General features: G+C 56.2%; 1 protein-coding gene across 2 annotated transcripts in view; it reads right to left on the bottom strand.

The window, feature by feature from the left end:
* SPEG (striated muscle enriched protein kinase) overlaps nucleotides 1–13,933 on the bottom strand; it is a 52,459-nt gene that overhangs the window by 19,696 nt on the left and 18,830 nt on the right. For both annotated transcript variants that reach the window (XM_040986426.1, XM_040986427.1), the window contains 7 exons: nucleotides 6,636–6,811; nucleotides 6,442–6,530; nucleotides 5,598–5,773; nucleotides 3,032–3,292; nucleotides 2,012–2,170; nucleotides 1,737–1,926; nucleotides 1,395–1,618 (listed from right to left, as the gene is read on the bottom strand). In XM_040986426.1, the coding sequence (XP_040842360.1) occupies nucleotides 1,395–1,618; nucleotides 1,737–1,926; nucleotides 2,012–2,170; nucleotides 3,032–3,292; nucleotides 5,598–5,773; nucleotides 6,442–6,530; nucleotides 6,636–6,811 (1,275 nt within the window). The remainder of the gene's footprint in view (nucleotides 1–1,394; nucleotides 1,619–1,736; nucleotides 1,927–2,011; nucleotides 2,171–3,031; nucleotides 3,293–5,597; nucleotides 5,774–6,441; nucleotides 6,531–6,635; nucleotides 6,812–13,933) is intronic.

Here is a 13,933-nt window from a genome sequence, read left to right as displayed (position 1 = left end):
CTGACTCGCCTTTGGGGAAGTCCCTCTATCTCTCTGAGCCTCAGTATGCCTGACCTTCAGGTTTGGCAGTAAGGTAAGAGTGTGCACATCTGGCCTTCAGTACTCTTAGGACACTTATTAAAGATGACTTTGTGGGGCTGGCACTGTGGTATAGTATGCTAAGCCTCTGCCTGAGGCACCAGCTTCCCATGAGGTCACCGGTTCGAGTCCTGGATGCTCCATTTCTGATCCAGCACCCTGCTTGTGGCCTGGAAAAGCAGTAGAGGATGGTCCAAAGCCTTGGACCTAGCACCTATTTGGGAGACCTGGAAAAATCTCCTGGTTTCTAGCTTCAAATTGGATGGATTCAGCTCTAGCCACTGTAGCCTTTTGGGGAGCAAACTGGCAGATAGAAAATCCTTCTCTGTCACTTTTTCTCTCTCTGCAACTCTGCCCTTTTTTTTTTTTTAAAGATTTATTTTTATTATTTTTTTCATTGGAAAGGCAGATATACAGAGAGGAGAGACAGAGAGGAAGATCTTCCATCCGATGATTCACTCCCCAAGTGAGCGCAACGGGCCGATACTATGCCGATCCGAAGCCAGGAGCCTCTTCCGGGTCTCCCACGCTGGTGCAGGTTCCCAAAGCTTTGGGCCGTCCTCGACTGCTTTCCCAGGCCACAGGCAGGGAGCTGGAAGGGAAGTGGGGCTGCTGGGATTAGAACTGGCGCCCATATGGGATCCCGGGCGTGCAAGGCGAGGACTTTTAACCACTTGCGCCACCGTGCCGGGCCCAACTCTGCCTTTTTTAAAAAAAAAAAAGTCTCCTGGGAGGTACCCTGTCCTATCACATCAGACCAGACCCTTTCAGCACAGCTCAGAGATGCTCCCATGAGAATGTCAACCCAAACACAGTCCCTTCTATGGCTGGCTCCTCCTCACACAGCCCTGGGCCAGACATCTTTTCTCTGTGGGACACTGCCATCCCGGCCTCCGCATTATTTCATCAGCATGACAAGGCAACAGCAACAGTAACACGGAGTATGTGTAACCCAACCACTTGCTGTTTGCAAGGGGGCCCTGCTCTAAGCATGTCACATGGGATGCCAACTTTACAACAACCCCATCCTAGAAGCAGACACAGAGGCCCGGGGGGGGGGGTGCTTCTAGAACCTGCTCCCACCCTCAATGCTGCTCAGAAACCAGCGTGCTGTCCAAGTGCTAACAGCCATGATGGAGGGACCCAGCTGACCAATGCCATATAGGCTGAGAAGCCAGGCCACTCTTCTTTTACCCTGGAGATGGGGGGTGGGGCAGCACAGCCCTGACCAGGCCACAGAGGTTGGGGAGTAAGGAGGGCAGAGTGAGCAAGAAGGGCTGCAGGGGATGTCACTGGGGACCCTCAGGGATGCGTACATTGTGTCATGCGCCGGTCGTCGCAGCTCTGGATGCGGTGGCCATTGTGGAACCAGCTGATGGTGGGGTAGGGCAGGCCCGTCACTTGGCACTCCAGGACGGCCTCCTTAGCCAGCCCTACCTCCAGGTCCTGCAGTGGCCGCAGGAAGTCGGGAATGGACAGCCGCTCCAGCTCGCCCTGCTCTGGCTCCTCTGGGATGGAAGGCATCTTTTCCAGCTTTGAACTGCAAGAAGCCCACAGCAGCTCAGAGGTAGCTCCATCGCACCCTCTGCACCTGTACTGCCATTCGCCACCCCTACCCCACTACCTCAGGGTTAGAGCAGGGAGGTTCTGAGCCATACCTGGGGCCTGAGGCAGGGGTCCGAGGCTCCTCCACGTAGAGCTGGGCCGAGCAGTGGGCCTGGCCATGGGTATTGGTGGCACTGACTGCATACAATCCCTCATCCTCCGTGCCCACGTGGGCAATGTGCAGTGAGTGCAGGCCCCCGTCCTGGCGGAGTCGTAGGTTCTCACTCTCTTCTACAGGGCGGCCTGCAATCAGGAATACAGGATGGGTGGGTGGGTGCTGCACCCCTGCTCACCTGGCCCCAGTCTTGGCTCCACTGAGCAGCCTTACCGAAGTGAGTCCAGGTCACGGCAGGTGGCGGGGTGCCGCTAACCTTGCAGTCAAAGCGGGCAGCGCGGCCCTCCAGCACCTCCATGTCTTCCAGCAGCCGTGTGAACAGGGGCGCAAGGGAGGGCCGTACAGTCAGCCGGGCGCTGCAGGTCAGCTCATCTGTGGGGAGGGCAGAGTTTTGGGGCAGAGGGAGCTGTGGAGGCCCTGGCATCCCTACCCCATGGCAGGGAGCAGGAGTCTGGGCACAGCCTTGCCAGGCAATGGGCAAAGCCCCAGGGACGGGACCTTCTTAGGAGGGTGGACATGGGCAGGGTTGAGGCAGGCTCTGATAAAGCCCAGGGTCCTAGCCCAGCTCTCTCCTCACCTCTGCAAGACAATAAAGCCTAGAAGACCCCTTTCCACACCTGATCTTAACCAAAAGGTTGAGAGGTGATCAAGACCCTTTTTCTCACTCTCCCTACTCTGCCCCTGACCCGAGTGGATGCCCCCTTGAGCCCTGTCATCCACCACGGAAGACTCTTCCAGAGAAGCCCACTGATATGTACACTTGCTTGAACCTTCTTGCTGCTCACTAAGTCCAGGCTCAAAACCCACACCACATGGTCAGGCAGATGCTACCCTCTCTTGTTTGTCACACTAGGTTGGAGGTGTCATTCATGAGAACGGCATGGACCACTCCTCAGCAGGTATGGTGCTCCATTGATTCCTTCATCCTACCAGGCACCACGCCATCTCCAACCTAATGCCCTGTGGACAGTCTGCTGCTCTGTGACTTGTCTAGGTAACATGTAGCGGGAAGTCCAACCAACTTTGCTGGCTGCCCTGGGCAGGCTTGATCCCTTCAAAGAACAGCTAACCCATAACTACAGTGCCCTTGAGCCAGGCACTGCATGCTAAACACCCACCATATTGAGGCAGGGGTCCTGCACCGTGCTCTCTCCCCAGCAGATGGAGTCCCCTCCTGTGGTTGGCTGTTCAGTTCTCCCTCTAGCCCCTGCCTCCTGCAGCCCCTGGACTCACCTTTGGCTGTGCTGAGTTTGCAGGTATACACACCGCTGTCATCCTCATGCACGGAGGTGAGCAGCAGCTTGCACTTGCGGCCGTCGAAGTGCATCTTGCATTTGAGGAGTGCGGGCTGCAGCAGGCGGCCCCGGCACAGCCAGTCTACCTCGACGTCGGTGGGACCCGCCACCAGGCACTCAAACAGCGCCATCTCGCCAGCCCCCACGTCCACATCCTGCAGGGGGGCCAGCACGGCCAGGGACCGGCTTTCAGGGTGTGCTGGGGATGGGGTATGGGGGAGGAAGGCAGCCACAGGGTGGGATGGGGAGCACGCAAGGAGCAGAAACACACGGGGCAAGGGAGACACACATACACACACGCACACACAGAGAGACAGACACAGAGAGAGAGATGCATTTGGTTCCTCTGGATGCAGGGAAAGCCCACCCACCCGGCCAGGATGGCAAGGAGCTCTTGAACTTGGCCATGCTGGCCCAGGGAGGGGGAACCCACGCAAGATGGAGAGGGAACTAGGAGAACAGGAAGGGTGTGGACCCTGCAGAGGCCTTGACTGCGGCAGAAAGGAAAACGCAGCACACCAGCTGGGTACAAATTGGACTTTATTGGTGCTAGGAAAACAGGTGCTTCCAAAGGCCCCCACCTCTGCTCCTGTGCCAAGTCTGGCTGACTCCCTCACTCCTATCCAAGGTACCCTCATCCCTGACCTGGGAGGACAGGAGCCCCAAAACTGGGCCCTAAACCCTGCCACGGCTCATGCCAAGGCCTCTGGCTCTTAGTCTCTGTGGAATAGGAAGTATTGTGCCATTTGAAGTTCATTTCCAGACTGGTCCATGTGCCCTGTCCCACCCTGCCAGCCCCTGGCCTGCACCCCTCTGGGTGCCCCGATCCTGCTGATGCCAAGACCCTCTCCCACTCTGTCTTTCACTGCCCCAACTGAGTTCCCTGACTGTCACAGACACACAGACAGACAAACAGATGGACAGACAGTGATCAGCAGCAGAAGCAACAGCAGCAGCCCATGTGTGTGCTCAGCACCTGCCCCACCCTCTGCCCCCACCCAGTGCAAGAAGAAACTGATAGGTGTAGGACCTCTCATGGCCACCCCTTCCAAGCACCCAGTCCATCTGGGCAGGTTTCCGGCCTGCACAGTCACATGTCCACTTGGGGAGCAGGGTCCACGGGGCCCCAGGGGGCTATCCCAGGGTGCTGCCTGGTGGGGGTGGGGAGGCTGGGATGGGTCCGGGCCGGCAGGCCGGCTGGGTCTGTGGGCACGAGGCAGTGAAACACAGCGAGGTCCGAGAAGTGCCTGAGACAGGGGCGCGGCTCGGAGGGCAGCAGGGGGAGCACGGGTGGCCCCCTGAGCTCACTCGCCTGTGTACAGACAAAAACCGCAGTCAGCAAGCGGCAGGTTAGTGCAGCACACGCACGCACACACACACACATGTGCATACGCACACACAGGCATCACCCAGACCTGACTAGGGCCCTTTCTACTTGGAGGGCTAACTACCCAGCAGGGCCGCACTGCCCATTCCAGCTCCCCCAGGTTGCCTAGCAGTCAGGGGAGAGGCCTTTATAGGCATTAGAAACACTCCCGAGCGGGGGGCTGCCGGGAGAAATCCCAAAAACAGAAGCACCAAGACATGGGTTAATACAGAGAAGCAAAGCCGAGCCAGACCCTGGAGGAGAAGGAACAGGCCAGAGGTGGGGATTCAAGTTTAGAGACCCAGGGACAACTACAGGGATGGGAGATGGAGGCCCGTGGGGCTCACAGGGGCAACCATGACTGCTAGGAGCCCAGGCACCAGCAGGTACCTCTGGCGGGGCCTTAGGAAGTCCCCACAGCTGGCCTCTGTGCTGAGGCTCATGTTGATGGCTGATTGGGCAGCAGAGTCCTTGCCAACCCTGGGAAGGCCAGGTCTCCCGGAAAACCTCACCAGCCCTCCCAGGGGTAGCCCCCCAGGTTCTGTCAACCGCGCTGCCCTTCTGCCCCGTACTCCAGGCATCCATCTCCTCCACATGTCAGGCCTCTTTCCGTGCCTGGAATATCTGTCATGCTCCATGCCCAAGTCACCCCGTGGGTCCCTCCGAACGGGTCCAGGCCCCAGACTACCCCCACAGCAATTCTTATCCAACTATTGGATGCGATGGGTTGGGTGTGTGTGTGGATAAGAGGGAAGGAGGGAATGGGTGTGAGTGAGGGGTCTGGGCAGGTCAGAGTGACAAAGGCTTGGAAAAGTGTGGGGGCAAGATGGTTGGGTGGCAGGAAGCAGGATTTCTGGCTGATGTTACCTGAAGCTTGGCGATTAAATACAGGGGAAAGGGAAATGTGTTCTGAGCACAGAACCACCTGCTGTGTAGCCTGAGGTAAGTCGCTTGCCCTCTCTGGTTTATTCAATGACAATAAAAGCAGCCCCTCTAGCTGTGACATCCTGTCTGTGAAGTGTATGAAAACTGTCAGCAGGGCAGGGCAGGGCAGGGCAGGGCAGGGCAGGGCAGGGCAGGGCAGGGAGGGGCGGCCGGAGTGAAGGAGGGTACAGGAAGAGAACTTAGAGTATCTCACCTCGAACCTCCAGGCGGGCTTCACACTGCCGGGCGCCATACTCGTTGACAGCTTTGCAGGTATAGAAGCCGGCGTCTCCGCGCTCAGCGGCCAGGATCCGCAGCCGGCACAGCCCACCTTCGGCCTCCTCAGCAAAGCGCCGCTGGTCTGGGCGCACGGGCTGGCGGTTTCTCAGCCTGTGAGGGACGGCCAAGGATTCAGTGGCCAGGTCCCAGGGTAGAGCTATAGGATCAGTCAGGCCTCTCTTGCCCCCAAATCTGCACCTGCACCCTGCCCAGGTGGAGGCAAGCCGGGGACCCAAGGCCTGCTCCTGCCTCACCCCTGCACACCTGGACTGCACCTTCTCAGGCTGCTAACCATTCTGAAATGTCCCCGTGTGCTGGTTTTATTTCTCACAGACACACAGTTTTGCCTCTTTCCCAAAGGGACATGAGAGCTCACAAAGCTAACAAAAATCTCAGCGGGGACCAGACGAATCATTAAACATGAAAAACGGAACTGAAACCAACAAAAGCATTGCAAGCTGAGCATATCCGGGCATCTGGGACTGAGCAAGACAGACAAATTACCATTGACTGTTGGATACACAGTGGACCTTCCAAGTCTCCCCATCAACAACTGGGGGTCCTCCCAGGGTGACAGTCTCCCTGGCCAGTCACCCCAGGGGGTCCAGCACCAAGTTGTTTATTACCCGGATACCCAGAGTGGGCACAGGGCAAGGGGCAGAAGGTGTGTTCGGCAGGATATAGCCTCCGGGCCAGGTCCACTGCTTTCCTCCTTGGTACCCCGCCCCATTCTGCACGTGCATGTGCAGGGTGGTAGTGGCTAAGTGGCTGCTACTCACCAGGACACCACGGGCTTGGGTTCACCCTGCACACGGATGCTCATGATGACATCCTGGCCTTCTCTCACTGACTGGTCCATGAGTGAGACCTGAAGTAGGGGGGACACCCCAAAGTGTCAGGGCAGCACATCTGTTCCTGTACAAGGTGAGGAGGGTGGACACACATGTGGGGAACAGAGGAGGGAGGGTCTGACCTTGAAGGTGGGCGGTGCCTTGGAGCATGAGTCTGAAGATCGGCGGTTCTGGCTGGGGCTGAGCTTCATGGTAGGGGTATGTGGCCAGGTCTCCCCAGGCTCTGGGAACTCCTCAGGGGGACTCAGGTATTCCTCATCGGAAGTGATGGGGCTGCTGAAAGGGGAGGAGGACCCACCTGGAGGAGAGACAGAGATATACTGGGGAGACGGGGCGGCAAGAGAGGCTCCTCCTGCAGGCAGGCCTCCCTGACTACACTTCCGGGACTGGCATGTTGTGTCCTTGCCCAGGTACCTGAGGTCCCAGATCGCCTGGGTGGAGCCCCCTCTGACACAGCCTCTGTCAACACTGACCCTGCTGGCTGGCCTAGGAATGGAGGCGGGTGGAGGTGGGCGAACTCCCTAAGGAACAGCCTGGGGCTATGCACACAGGCAGCAGGTGGCTGCTTTCACATTCCTACTGAAGTGGGAAACTGAACTGCCAGCCACAGGCTCCCAAAGTGGGGGGTTGCACATCGCGGGGACTCCAGAACAGCAGAGCCAAGACACCTGTTTCTTGAACGAGCAGGGCCTGGTACAGCCGAAAACAAACAGGCACCACAGACAAGTCCCGTCCTGACCTCAATCCAAAGCCAATGAGGCGGCATGTCCAGCCCGCCCTCCCCCTTCTCCCTTCTCAGCTTCCTGGCCCAGAAGCCCAAGGGGCACCTGTTGGCCCCAGCCCTAGGGCAGGGACCCCTAAACTCTCAGGGGCCCAGAAGGCAGTGTTGAACTGCAAAGTAAAGGGCACCTCACCCTGGGGAAGAAGGGGAGGGGTGCCAGAGTCAGCCTCAGGGCTTGGGGCATCCCCAGGGCCCCGTCACCCTCCCTCGCCACTGGCCAGGGGCCCAGCCTTGCTAAGCTGGCTCCTATCCGACTGCCAAATACAGACACGAATCTGCCACAGCCCCCGGCCCCTCCTCCTGGTCTCCTGGTTCCCGCACCCCAAGCCCCCACCCCCCAGGCACAGGGATGCACCCCAACTCACCCCAAGGCTCTCTGCACACGGACCCAAGCCTGCACCTTGCTTTGCCCTGGCCCAGGCTCGCCTGTCACTTGTCCCCACTGCCCACCCACCTTGGTTCCCCAGGGAATGAGAACCCAGCCCGGCCCAGCCCTTCACTGAGCTGACCCAGTGGAGGCCCCGCACTGGGAACCAGGCAGCAGGGGGAGGGTAAGGTGGGGTGGGGAGGCTGGGAATCAAGGGGGGAAGGAGAGAGGGAGGGGGAGGCAGCCAGGGGCTGGGTAGCAGGCAGGAGGACAGGGAGGCAGGCGGGTGGCTGGCTGGGAAGGAGGTGGCTGTGAAACCACGGGAAGCCAGGCCTGGAGTGGAGGGGGAGGAGAGGGGAGGGGCAGAGACCGGCTGAATTTAGCCACCCTGCCCATTCCCAGGCAGCCAGATCTGCTTCTCCTCTCCTCACAGCTTCGGGGCCCTCAAAGGCACACAGGCCCCTCCGTGGCGCCTGCTCTCTGAATGCAAGAGCTTCAGTCCCCAGGGGAATCTGGGGTGGAAGGATACTACACCGTGTGACATTCTCCCCAACCCCATTCCTCGCAGTCGGTGGACCACAACTCCTGTGCCATTTGAGGCCCCGACCCAGTCACCATCATCCCCAGTGCAGGCAACGTGCCAACCAAGTCTCCCAAAGCCGGCCACCCCTGTCTCGCCTAATGTCCAGAAGCAGAGAAGCCCCGAGGCCCACTTTTGCCTTCCCTTGGCAGTCCTAGCGGCCATCCCAGGCAGGGCCTGAGGTCTGCTCCCCACCCACTCAGGAGCTCTGCCAAGGCATCCACCAGCAGCTGGCCTCTAACCTACCCATTGCTCTTAGCAGGGTCAGCACTGAGTCCATCTGAAGCCGCTTTCCCTGGACCACCCCCCACATCACACCCATCTGTACCTGAGTTAGGGCAGGGGCTTGGAAATACGGTGAGAGGAGAGGGGGTGCTGAGCAGGGTCACATGTCTCTCTCTCGGCTCTGGGTCCCTTCACCCCTGCCCAAGGCCACATTCCCAAGCTATGACCTGTGTTTCCCAGCAATGCCAGTGATGAGGGTCCCCCTCCCCCATTCGGGCCAGCTGTCTGGAGGTTAGAGGGTGGACAGGGAGGCAAATGGACACTTGGGGCTGGAAACCTGGCTCCCAGCAAATGCTGGGGTCACAGGCCTGATCTGTGCTCAACCTCCACCCACATCCCTGGAGCCTAGCTAGCCTGTCCTGGCTCCAGGTTCACCTCCAGGTTCAGTGCTCAGCTATGACTAATGTGGGCACGCAGGCAAGCTCAGAGACCCCAAGTGGTGGCTTCCGGGATAGCACCCTAGGGCTTCCAGCCGTTAACTAAGCCCAGGGCCGCAAGCCCTGGAGAAAAGTGAGGTGGTTTCAGGCTCCAGAGGGTGGAATCCCGCCTCTTGCAGTCAAGACATCGCTCCTGCCGCCCCCATAATCTCAAGGCCAAGGTAGTGTGTCAGGGATTGTCAGCACTCCACACCAGGGCCTGGGGCTATCTTTACATTTACTGCATTTATTTCACTGCCCCCCCCCAACACCTTTGCAACCAGTCCTGTTGCACTCACATTCACCAGCAAGACAGAAGGCAATCAATCAGCAAGGGAGACCCTCCCCAGCCCTGAACAAGCCCTGCCCTTACGTCTGCCTGTGTGCACCCACTCAGGCCCAAGGCACTTTATGAGGACTGGCTTTAAGGAGGCCACACTTCCCCCGCATCCAGACTGGCCCAAGGCAAAGGGGTTCTAATGGATCCAAATGTTTGACAAGGCAGGTGCACCTGCAGCCAGCACCATAAGTGTCCACCACACAAGAGGTGTCAGGCCAGCTGCTCAGAATGACCCCTGAGGCACCTGCCCCAGGACTTCAAGGGCACTAACTTCCAAGACATCTTCTGAACCCTGACCCTGACTTTGGCCTGTGAAACCAGAGTTTCTGAAACAGGAGGTCAGGAAACAACCAATTCCAGAAGCCCCCATCATTAACAGTGATTCTTGAGCATATGGTAGTTTGATGGAACCAGTGGACATCCCGGTGGGAGGAGAACCACTTTAAGAGGTGGCACTGTGACTAAGGGCACTGTGAGAGAGCTAATGATCTGAAGGGGTTTGACTCCACTGCCCACATGCTCCCTCCCGCCCCCCGCCACCTCACATACTATCCTGTGGTCCTCACAGCCCAGCCCCCTGCATGTCCAGGAGAGTCTCCACTGACAGAGGTGAGGGTTGACAGTGTTAATGGCCCTGTCCATTAACACTGGATGCAGATGTCTCTAAAAGCCAGCAGGAGTGTTCAGGTAGCAAACAAACAAAACCATGAGCAATGAGGGCCAGCAGCGTACTGAAAGCAGATGACTTTCAGCTTGGGGAACCAGAGAAGGTGTTGCAATTAGAATCATGCCTAAGCAGGATAAAGGGGGGAAGAGTTCCAGGCATGGCTGAAGTTCAGGGGCAAAAAGCAGGTGCACGGGTCAATCCTCTGGGTGCAGGGCTGGGTGAAGACGTGTGTCCACAGCGGCCAGTGAAGGCATGTGGACTTTACTGTAAAGGCATGGGGTCATGTTTGTGTGTGTGTGGGGGGGGGACTCCTGACTACTGAGAAGGGTAGACATATGCTGACAGCTACACAGCACCTCGGCGAGGATGCCCCCCACAACAATCCTCTCTTAGGGGGAGAGAGGATACCCTGCCCCACCCCCCAGAGCTGGAATTTCCACAAGATGCTGACGCAAATTGCTGCCCTCGGACAAGGAGATGTGCTGTGCTGGGAATGTTTTTGGTTTGATTGAAAATGCATGATGCGTCAGAGAGACACTCACGGACAGGGTCAGCTTGACCTAGCCACTCAAGTGCTCAATCTCTTACGGTAGGATTACATTGCAGCACTCCAGGTTAAATAAAGCTGCTTGCACCAAAAGTAAGTTAGGTTTCCATTTTTCTGCTAGGCTGCTAGTGATCTCCGTGCCCCCATCACAGCATCCCCATCACAACCATTCCAGGGAACCACCTGGGGGACCTGACCCACGGGACAGAACTGCTAACTGCAAGCAGTCCCCCAGAAGGCTGATGTTGCCTAGCTGGCCTCCAAGGACCTGATGGTGGCATTCCCAGGTGCCCTCTGGCGGTTGTTCCTGTAACTACACCAGTGGGCCAGACAGCAGGGGCAAGCCAAGAGAGGGCCCACGTGGCTGTCTGTGGTGGCCACAATTTTCTCACATCTCTTTCAAACACAGAACCACCCATTAGTAATCTCTGTTCTGTCGTGACGCTGCTGATCAAGTGAGTGGGACCAGAACTTGCTCACATGAGCCACGACCTTGGGCTCAAATATCTTCCACCAGCTCATACTCTAGAGTCACACAAGTCCTACAGAGTCAGTAGTCCAGAAGTAATGACAACCATCATCCTCCAGACAAGCAAATTATAGACAGCTAAGGTTCAATGAAGTGGCTGGAAAGTGCTAGAATCTTAGAATTCAGGATATGACACTTATGCTTAGTGGGGGAGGCCTGAGACTGAAAGCTCCCCACACTTCCCCGCACCCATCACTGCCTCCTGACCAACATTCAGACTCCAGCAGAACCTGCAGTAGTGGGTGAACCAAGTGTGTGCACAACAGCCAGCCAAGGATGCAAACAGGATTACAGAGGAAGGGGAGACTCCGCCCCTACAAACCTGCCTCAAGGGCATCTGCACAGCCCTTCCCATATGCTCCTGAGCACAGCCACACCTGAGGCTTGCACCTTTTTAGAATAGCCAGAAACAAGCCAGGCAGTGCAGTGGTTAGAGCCCAGGCCAGGGAGATGTGACCCAGGACTTCAGATGCTGCCTCCAGCCAGCCTCAGCCAGGCCTGCCTAACCTCCAGGAGTGGATCCCTGCCAGGGGAGCCCCTCTGCCCTCCTCAGCTGTCTGAAGCAACAGACAGGTGCAGGAATTAGAATGGCACAGAATGCAAAATTCAGTTCCTCAAAGTCACTCTGGCCATATTTCAGGTAGGAGCGATCCTACTGTACCGGGTTCCTCTAGGATATTTCCACTAATTGTAGAAACTTCTAGAGAATAATGCTGCTCTATAGAACCTGGCGGAGGCTTTCCCAGGCTCAGTTTGCTCATCTGTGACACAGACCAACCCCATGTGACCAGGGGCAATGTGATCCCCCACATCAGGCCGAGTTTAGACAAAGCACTTGGTAAACACTAAATTAGTAGCACTGTCTTTATCTGTTATCCATGCTTCATGGGCAAGTTGTGATCTTTGCAGATAACACTCCTAGGCAGAACACACAGGTGGGTAGTAAGGCTGCTGGCCTGGTGCCAGCTCAATGTAACTATTTTCTTGGACTTTATTTATTTACTTATGGAAAGGAAGATTTACAGACAGAAGGAGAGAAAGAAAAATCTTCCAGCTGCTGGTTCACTCCTCAAATGGCTACAAATGCCGGAGATGAGCTGAGCCAATCTGAACTCAGGACCTAGGAGTTTCTTCCAGGTCTCCCACATGGGTGCAGGGTTCCAAGGCTTTGGGCTATTCTCTACTGCTTTGCCAGGCCAAAAGCAGGGAGCTGAATGGGAAGTGGAGCAGCCAGGACGCAAACCGGCACCCATATGGGATCCTGGTGCTTGCAAGGGGAGGATTAGCCAATTGAGCTTGGCCCTTCTTTTCCATTTTTGTGAAGCAGTGTTATGATACAACACTGGGCTCTCATGTTGGAGCACCAGATCGAGTCCTGGTTGCTCTGCTCTGACCCAGCTCCCTGCTGATAAACCTAGGAAAGCAGAGAAAGACAGTCTGTGACCCCGATGTAAGACAGCAGATGGAGTTCTCAGCTCCTCGTTCTGGCCTAAGCCAGTCATCATTGTGGCCCTTTAGGGAGTAAACCAGAGAGGGTAGATCTCTTCCTCTGTGTTTCTGTCCCTCCCTGTTGCTCTGCCTTTAGAAAGAAATAAAAATTAGGCCTGGCACAGTAGCCTAGTGGTTAAAGTCTTGGCCTCATACGTGCAGGTATCCCATATGGGTGCCGGTTCTAATCCTGGTGCCCCTGCTTCCCATCCAGCTCCCTGCTTGTGGCCTTGGAAAGCAGTTGAGGATGGCCCAAAGCCTTGGCATCCTGCACCTGCATGGGAGACCCAGAAGAGGCTCTGGACTCCTGGCTTCAGATCAGCACAGCTCTGGCTGCTGCGGTCACTTGGGAAGTGAACCTGTCTCTCCTCTTCTCTGTATATCTGACTTTCCAATAAAAAACTAAATATATATATATATATTTAATTAAATATATATATTTAGTTTTAATTTAAATATATATTTATTATATATAATATATTTATTATTTTATATATATTTAGTTTTTTATTTAAACATATATATTTATTATATATATATAATAAAAACAAATAAAAATCTTGGAGCTAGCACTGTGGTGTAGTGGGTAAGGCTGTCACCTGCAACGCTGACACCCCTCATGGGCACTGGTTTGAGTCCACTTTTGACCCAGCTCCCTGCTAATGTGCCTGGGAAAACAGAAGATAGCTCAAGTCTTATACTCATGTGGAGATCAGAATGAAGTTGTGGGTTCCTGCTTTCAACCTGGCACAGTCCTGGCCATTGTAGCCATCTGCAGAGTGAGCCAGCAGGCACAAGATCTCTCCCTATCTCTCTTTCTCTCTTTGTTTGACTCTACATACCTCCCTCTGTAGCTCTTTCAAAAAAATAATAGAAAGAAAGATAGTATATCACTCCCTGTCACCAGTCCCTTAGGGGGTTAAACGTAATGTAACTTAGTTCAAGGGCAGAGCTGTGTAAGGGTATGGGAAAGTACATGGCAGCTGCAAGCAGAAGAAAGTGCTTGAGATGTGGCACTTGGCAGCAGGTGTGAGCTTGGTACACCTGTGGGGTGGAGGCAGGCAGCAGCCGGAGAGCTACCCCGGAGAAGGCATGCTTCTCTCACTTTCTGACCAACCCTTTGGGAACAGGTCTGTAGGTTCAGCAGTTACTCAGCAGGGTGGGAGGGACCTGGCCCTAGATGGGGCTACAGGAGCCTGGTTCTGCTAGCATTCCTTGGCAATAGCAGTAACCAACTAGGAAGCAAGATCCACAGCTCTCAAAAGCTGGTCTTGCTGGGGTGGGCACCCAAGAAAACATGGGGCAGCCAGCCCTGGGTCCCATGGCATCAGACACGGGAGAAGGAGGAGCCAGAAATGAAGTGGTGGTGCCATGCAGGCCTCTTCCCGTAAGCCACTACCCACTCCCTCCACCTGCTGCG

Source organism: Ochotona curzoniae, unplaced genomic scaffold, assembly GCF_017591425.1.
Source record: "Ochotona curzoniae isolate NIBS_2020 unplaced genomic scaffold, NIBS_Ocur_1.0 contig_4514, whole genome shotgun sequence".
Taxonomy (NCBI): domain Eukaryota; kingdom Metazoa; phylum Chordata; class Mammalia; order Lagomorpha; family Ochotonidae; genus Ochotona; species Ochotona curzoniae.
The sequence above is the reverse complement of the archived record's forward strand: the minus strand, read 5'-3'. Positions and strand labels throughout refer to the sequence as shown.